The sequence below is a fragment of the Hordeum vulgare genome, chromosome 4H, assembly GCF_904849725.1.
Source record: "Hordeum vulgare subsp. vulgare chromosome 4H, MorexV3_pseudomolecules_assembly, whole genome shotgun sequence".
NCBI lineage: Eukaryota > Viridiplantae > Streptophyta > Magnoliopsida > Poales > Poaceae > Hordeum > Hordeum vulgare.
This window is the reverse complement of record NC_058521.1, coordinates 546990856-546998161: the sequence shown is the minus strand read 5'-3', so window position 1 is coordinate 546998161 and position 7306 is coordinate 546990856. Positions and strand designations below refer to the sequence as shown.

Sequence of the window (7306 nt, the reverse complement as noted above, 5' to 3'; positions counted from 1 at the left end):
TGGAGGGAGTACAACTTAGCGGTGTTTGTCTATCAGAGGGGGCAGTTGCATGTCTGTCACTAGGCATGCAATTGGAAGTTGCAAATGTTGATCCTGGTTGCAACTGCATGTTTTCAACACAACTAACTTAGTGGTGTTATGTCATTTTCTTATGAAGAATCTATTGTAAGTTGGATGGTGTAACATGACACACAACTACAAGGGATACAATTACCAGCAACTAGCCGCTCCCTACACCTTCATTATATTTTTAAATACACATTGGACATTTTTAAAATACATTTTTATTTTAAAATATATGGTGAAAATTTTAAATCTTTTCAAACATTTTTGCAATCAAACAATAATTTTGTCAATACATGATGGATATTATTTTTAAACAACACCTTTTCTTAAGTATCACAACGTATGCAAAAAAAATGCTTCCCATTCTTTTATGAACATGTAACTGAAAATGGAATATAAAGTAAAAAAAATGAACAAACATCAAGAAAAATTAAACAAAATAACCCGGGCAATAGAACAAAAACTAGACAAGCCGGAAACAAAACAAAAACTAGACGCTGGAAAATCGTGTCCATCCAGCGCGCAACAAGGGGCGCCCAGAAAAATCAGATGGCACCAAAAGGCAAAGACAAGGATCGGCCCAGCATCAACAGGAAAAAACGTTAAGACTGCACGAGGGAATAAGATGGGATGGGCTATAAGACTGAGACTTTGCCAAGTCTCAGTCAACCGATACTTAGACAAACCCTTTATGAAATGCTTTTCATGATAAAGCTGTAAAATAATTATGACATTTTACGGTGGTAGTATTCTTTTCGTCTTTTTTTAATGAACCAGGTCCTAAGAGACCGCGTTTCAAAAAAACAAACAATAGAAAGAGAGAGAAGCATGGCAAGAAAAGTAATGATGCTCCTAAAGAAACCTGCAAAACCCAGCACCTGAAACCCTCGCCGTGTTCCTTCCTCTCTTGTGACTCACTGGCAGTTTGTGTCCCTTCCAAACCTGCAAACCTCAAACTCAAAACATGAAAACGTGTCATCATATACACCCTCCGTCTCAAAATAAGCGACTCAACTTTATACTAACTTAATACAAAGTTAGTATAAAGTTGAGTCACTTATTTTGGGACGGAGGGAGTACTTGACAACTGACATAACAGCTGTGACGCCGATTATCTCGGTGGTACGCAAATTGCACATAATATTAACCTCAAGAAGTAATAAACAAATTAGCAGAACAAAGAGGTCAATTAGGTTGGTTGTATTCAGATTAAGGTGTTCCCCAAGTCAGAAACTAAGGGCATAGTCGTGAAAATTATTCACTTTGTATGCAAACCAGAAACAAGTACCACATCATAGTACCATAGGAACATATTACATAATTACATAAAAGGTATGCAACCGCAACTGGGGGAAGACATTCCATCCATACTGCAACCATACACTTGCTTTAACTATGAGCACAGGAGCTGCAGCTAAGACATGATCATAGGAGAAGATGTAACTTTCTAATGTAATTAAGGACAATAGTCGTATCAACTTATCATTTATCAAATACACTCACACGCAGATGGAAATTCTGCACAGCATACTCAGCCTGTTCCCCTGTCCACAAATTTGGCATGTACCCTTGCCGTAAATGATCTGCACATCAGCAAAGTAGACACTGTGTTTTAGAAGATAGAGAAAAACCCATACAAAGAACACCGACGGAACAGAACCGTGCAGCGCATGAATAGGCTAGACAAGGCGAGGAAGCAATGCATTCACTCTTGATAAGAAGCGTATTTAAATTATTTCAGGGTTTATGAAGAAGTCACAACTGCATGCCCAGCAAAATTAACGAGCATAACGATCAAACCAGCCGCCTACGAGAACTAAGAAGACTCACTCTCCTATGAGAATGTGAGAGTCCGGGCGTACCTGAAGAGCTGGCCAAGGCGCTCGATGTCGAAGTTATAGGGTAGGTTCTACCGGACACAGCGGCCTCCTCGCCCGGCTCAAGGTTCTGCTGCTTCTCTGGATAAGGTGCCAGCAGAGTTTTGCGCTTGAATGATTGCCTCAGTGTTTTCCACTTGGTTTCCTCGTTAGTGGCGTGACAATGGTCATCATCCAAGAGCCCTTTGCCCCAATGCTTGCACGGAGCTGGAGCATCACACACATAACAGTAGCACTGCATTTGGGAAAAAGAACAGCAACGAGGCCGCATTACAAACGCTCTGCTGTCAACTCTGCTACTGTAATCATATTACCAACAGAATCAGTGACAGTGGGTGGCAATGCTTCTAACTTACCATTCTACAATGACTCGGGTGAGAAGTGGTGCCAAAGGGCAATTCAGCGCATAAATGCCGGGAGTGGGGGAAATCTTTGCACGCTACCTGCAGAAGCATACCATGTAGTAGCTGCAATTTAGAACTTCAGCAGATGCTCATAGACAGTAAGGGTGAATAACAGGGACATATACTTCAGCAGACCACTTAGGTTGAATTGAGCAAGGAAAGTCCTTCGGGAAAAGTATGTTCTGAATCTGTGAACGTGCAATATTTAAATTAAAACATGTGCTCGCTGAGCCACGGTTCGATTCGAAACGAAATTTCCGACGAAATCAGTGGTCCGATCATCTCTACGCACGGACTCCAGCGTAACAAGGTTCGCACTGCTTCACTGAAATGCACAATGTTGCGTGGATCGAAACGGAAGGGAAGAAACCAATCTGTACCTCGCCTTTGGCCGCGACGATCTCCACCTCGTCTGATGCGCCGTCCCCCGCGCTCTTCCCCTTGGCGCCCGCGACCACAGCCGGCCCGTCAGGGTCGCCGTCCAGGATCACGCAGTCGTCGTCCTCCTCGTCGTTGTCCTTTCTGGGGCGAACGCCGCGGGACTTGCCCTTCCTCCTTCGCGGCACTGGCACCGGCGGGTCGTCGTCGTCGGTGTCCTTGCTGGGGCGAGCGCCGCGGGACGTGCCCTTCCTCCTACCCGGCACTGGCACCGGCGGGTCGTCGTCGTCGTTGTCCTTGCTGGGGCGAGCGCCGCGGGACGTGCCCTTCCTCCTCCCTGGCACTGGCACCGGCGGGTCGTCGTCGTCGTTGTCCTTGCTGGGGCGAGCGCCGCGGGACGTGCCCTTCCCCCTCCCGGGCACTGGCACCGGCGGGTAGTCGTCGTCGGTGTCCTTGCTGGGGCGAGCGCCGCGGGACTTACCCTTCCTCCTCCCCGGCACTGGCACCGGCGGGTCGTCGTCGTCGTCGTCCTTGCTGGGGCGAGCGCCGCGGGACTTGCCCTTCTTCCTCCGCGGCACTGGCACTGGCGCCGGCGAGACCCCGAGCAACGCAACCCGTCCGAGGGAGCCGGGCGAGACAGATAACCACGGGGAGCCCTCGCCCTCGTCGGAGCTGATCCCCACCACATCGCGCGGCGGCCGCCCCATCCGCCGAGGAGCGCGATGCCGCTGCGGCGGCCAGTGGGTTTCGGGTTTCACCGCCGGGAGGGGAGCACGGCGAGCTGGGAAGCGGGTGAGCAGGCTGGGGGAGGAGGGGAAAGTGGTCGGCGGCGATTTCGGAGGACGAGGGCGGCGCGAGCTCGGTATCCTTGGGTGTCTGCGCAGTGGGGGCCACCCGTTCGGCGGCTGCTTTCGCCCGCCCGCTCCGGTTCTCGAAGTTTTGAATTTTCGTATAGTACGCCACAGGATACGCACGCGTGGACAGAGCTCCACACGTTCAGCAAAGGATGGATCTGAACGCAAAAAAAAAAAAAAAGAGCAAAGGGTGGGTCTGATTTTTTTTTCTCAAAAGAAATACGTAACCAAGAAACTGTATGGGCTACTGTAAATTTGATCCGAACAATCTAGCGGAATTTAGTACCACTAAAAAAAAATCTAGCGGAATTTAGTTTCATGAAATGCACGTTCGTTATCTATTTTTACTCCAAAAGAGGTCACGTGTATCCTCCTCCGAAACATGGGATCAAAATTTGATAGGAATACATGTAAACCAATGGGTGCAAATCACGCTGAATGCAGGGAAGACCGTTTCAACACAAACGAATTTGATGGCCGAACACTCCCCAAACCCCGCGTCACCTTCCCCGACGGTGGCGGGGGAGCCCTATCCGCATCGCCGAGGCTCCCTCCCCAGCCCGCCCCACCTCCTCATTGCCATCGAAGGAGTAGCTGATGAAGCCGCCTCGGCTCCCACGAAGGTGACGATGGGGCGCCGCGGCTGGCGCGGCTCCATGCCGCCTCCCCCTTTCCCGTCGACCCCCCGCCATGCATCGACTTCGTCGTGCTTCCGATGGATCCCCCTCCACCCCCCGTTCCTTGCCCACCCCTTCCTGTCGGGCTCCGGCTGCTCCTGGACTTCGTCGGCACGTGTGTCGGTGTCAAAACCGACAGATCTCGGGTAGGGGGTCCCGAACTGTAGACCTAGGATCGATGGGTTGCAGGAAGAAGGGGACACAGTGGTTTTACCCACGTCCGGGCCCTCCTATGAAGGTAATACCCTACGTCCTGCTCGATTTTATTGATGAAGATGGTTACAGAGTAGATCTACCTCGAGATCATATATGCCCTAGAGGCAATAACAAATTGTTTATTATCATATTTTCTTTTTCATGATTATCGTCTATTATCCATGCTAGAATTATATTGTTTGGAAACTCAAATACATGTATGGATACATAGACAACACACTGTCCATGGTGAGCCTCTTAAGGACTAGCTCGTTGATCAAAGATGGTCAAGGTTTCCTGACCATAGACATGAGTTGTCATTTCATAACGGGACCACATCATTAGGAGAATGATGTGATGGACAAGACCCAAACTATGAACGTAGCATGTGATCATGTCAGTTTATTGCTACTATTTTCTGCATGTCAAGTATGTGTTCCTATGACCATGAGATCATGCAACTCCCGGACATCGAAGGAATACCTTGTGTGTATCAAACGTCACAACGTAACTAGGTGACTATAAAGGTGCTCTACAAGTATCTTCGAGGGTGTCTGTTGGGTTAGCCTGAATCAAGACTCGGATTTGTCACTCCGTGTGATGAAAAGGTATCTCAGGGCCCACTTGGTAATACAATATCACAACAAGCCTTGCAAACAATGTGACTAAGGAGTTAGTCACGTGATTTTGTATTACAGAACGAGTAAAGAGACTTGCCGGTAACGAGATTGAACTGGCTAGGTATGGAGATACCGACGATCGAATATCGGGCAAGTAACATACCGATGGACAAAGGGAACAACATATGGGATTAACTGAATCCTTGACATAGAGGCTCAATCGATAAAGATCTTCGTAGAATATGTAGGAGTCAATATGGGCATCCAGGTCCCCCTATTGGTTATTGACCGGAGAGTGTCTCGGTCATGTCTACATAGTTCTCGAACCTGCAAGGTCTGCACACTTAAGGTTCGGTGACGTTCTCGGTATAGTTGAGTCATGTATGTTGGTGACCGAAGGTTGTTCGGAGTCTCGGATGAGATCCCAAACATCACGAGGAGTTCCGGAATGGTCCGGGGACTAAGATTGATATATATGAAAGAGGTATTCGGGTTCCGAAATTTTTTCGGGCATTACTGGTGGTGTACCGGGAGTGACGAATGGGTTCCGGGGTTCACCGGGAGGGGACACCCACCCCAGGGAGCCACATAGGCCTAAGAGGTGGTGCACCAGCCCCTGGAGGGCTGGGCGGCCAGCCTCATGGGCCTATGCGGCCGAAATAGTGGAGGAGGGGAGGAGTTTGACTAGGAGGAGGAGTTTTCCTAGGTCCTCCATTAAACCCACTTGGAAGAGGACTCCTCCTCCTCTTGGGCGCGGCCGACTAACCCTAGGGGAAACCCTAGGGCGCCACCTCTTCCCCCTCCCTCCAATATATAGTGGAGGAAAGAGAGGGCAGCCACACCACAATCCAAGGCGCAACCACCTCTCCCTGCCTCTAGTTCGTTCCTCCTCTAGATTGGTTCGGCAGTGCACGGCGAAGCCCTACCGAATCAGTTCCACCACCACGGCCGCCATGCTGTTAGGATATCGGAGAACTCAGCTACCTCTTCGCCCCCTCTTGCTGGATCAAGAAGGCAGAGATCGTCATCGAGCTGTACGTGTGCTGAACACGGAGGTGTCGTTCGTTCGGCACTAGACAGGGATGGATCGTGATGAGACTGCGGAACAGATCGTGATGAGATTGCAGGACGGATCATGATGGGATCGCGGGACGGATTGCGATTTGGATCGCGAAGATGTTCGACTACATCAACCGCGTTATATACGCTTCCCCTTAGCGATCTACAAGGGTATGTAGATGCACTCTCTCCTCTAGTAGATGGTCATCTCCATGGATAGATCTTGTGTGTGTGTGGGAATTTTTTTTGTTTCCCATGTGATGTTCCCCAACAGTGTCATCATGAGCTAGGTCTATCCATAGATGACATCTCGAGTAGAACACAAAGGAGTTTGTGGGCGTTGATATTCAGATTGCTGCCCTCCTTAGTCTTTTCTTGATTCGGCGGTATTGTTGGATGAAGCGGCCCGGACCAACCTTACTTGTATGCTCACGAGAGACCGGTTCCATAAAGATAGCTGGCGGGTGTCTGTTTCTCCTACTTTAGTTGAATCGGATTTGACAAAGGCGGTCCTTGGAGAAGGTTAAATAGCAACTTGTATATCACCGTTGTGGTTTTGGGTAGGTAAGAATCGTTCTTGCTAGATACCCATAGCAGCCACGTAAACACATGCAACAACAAATTAGAGGATGTCTAACTTGTTTTTGTAGGGTATGCATGTGATGTGATATGTCCAAGTACATGGTGTTATATATTTGATGTATGAGATGATAATGTTGTAAAAGTTAAATATTGACTTGCATGTCGATGCTACGGCAACCGACATGAGCCATAGGGTTATTTTTAATTTATTTTGGCGCTTGGTGATGCTTTGCTTTATCGCTAGTTAAGTAGCTTTAGTAGTAACAACATAGTTGGCGCGACAACCTTGACGATGGTAGAATTATAAGGTGATCCCTCACTAAAATTTCAAGATAAAATTGTGTTCTCCCCGAGTGTGCACCTTGCGGAAGTTCGTCGTTTCGAGACACCACGTGATGATCGGGTGTGATAGACTCTACATTCACATACAACGTGTGTAAGACAGTTTTGCACACGCGGAGTACTTGGGTTAAACTTGACGAGACTAACATGTACACACATGGCCTCGGAACACAAGTGACCGGAAGGTTGAACATGAGTCATATAGTAGATATGATCAACATAAAGATGTTCACCATTGAAGCCAACTCATCT

The 7306-nt window shown here is 48.5% G+C and overlaps 1 protein-coding gene across 1 annotated transcript; it reads right to left on the bottom strand.

Annotated features, from left to right (window-relative positions):
- Nucleotides 1-1300: 1300 nt before the first annotated feature.
- On the bottom strand, nucleotides 1301-3612 carry LOC123446896. Its single transcript, XM_045123439.1, has 4 exons — nucleotides 2728-3612; nucleotides 2300-2386; nucleotides 1929-2178; nucleotides 1301-1649 (listed from the first exon to the last, which is right to left on the bottom strand). The coding sequence occupies exons 1-4, from the start codon at nucleotides 3430-3432 to the stop codon at nucleotides 1549-1551; spliced, it is 1143 nt and encodes a 380-aa protein (XP_044979374.1). The 5' UTR covers nucleotides 3433-3612; the 3' UTR covers nucleotides 1301-1548.
- Nucleotides 3613-7306: the final 3694 nt, after the last annotated feature.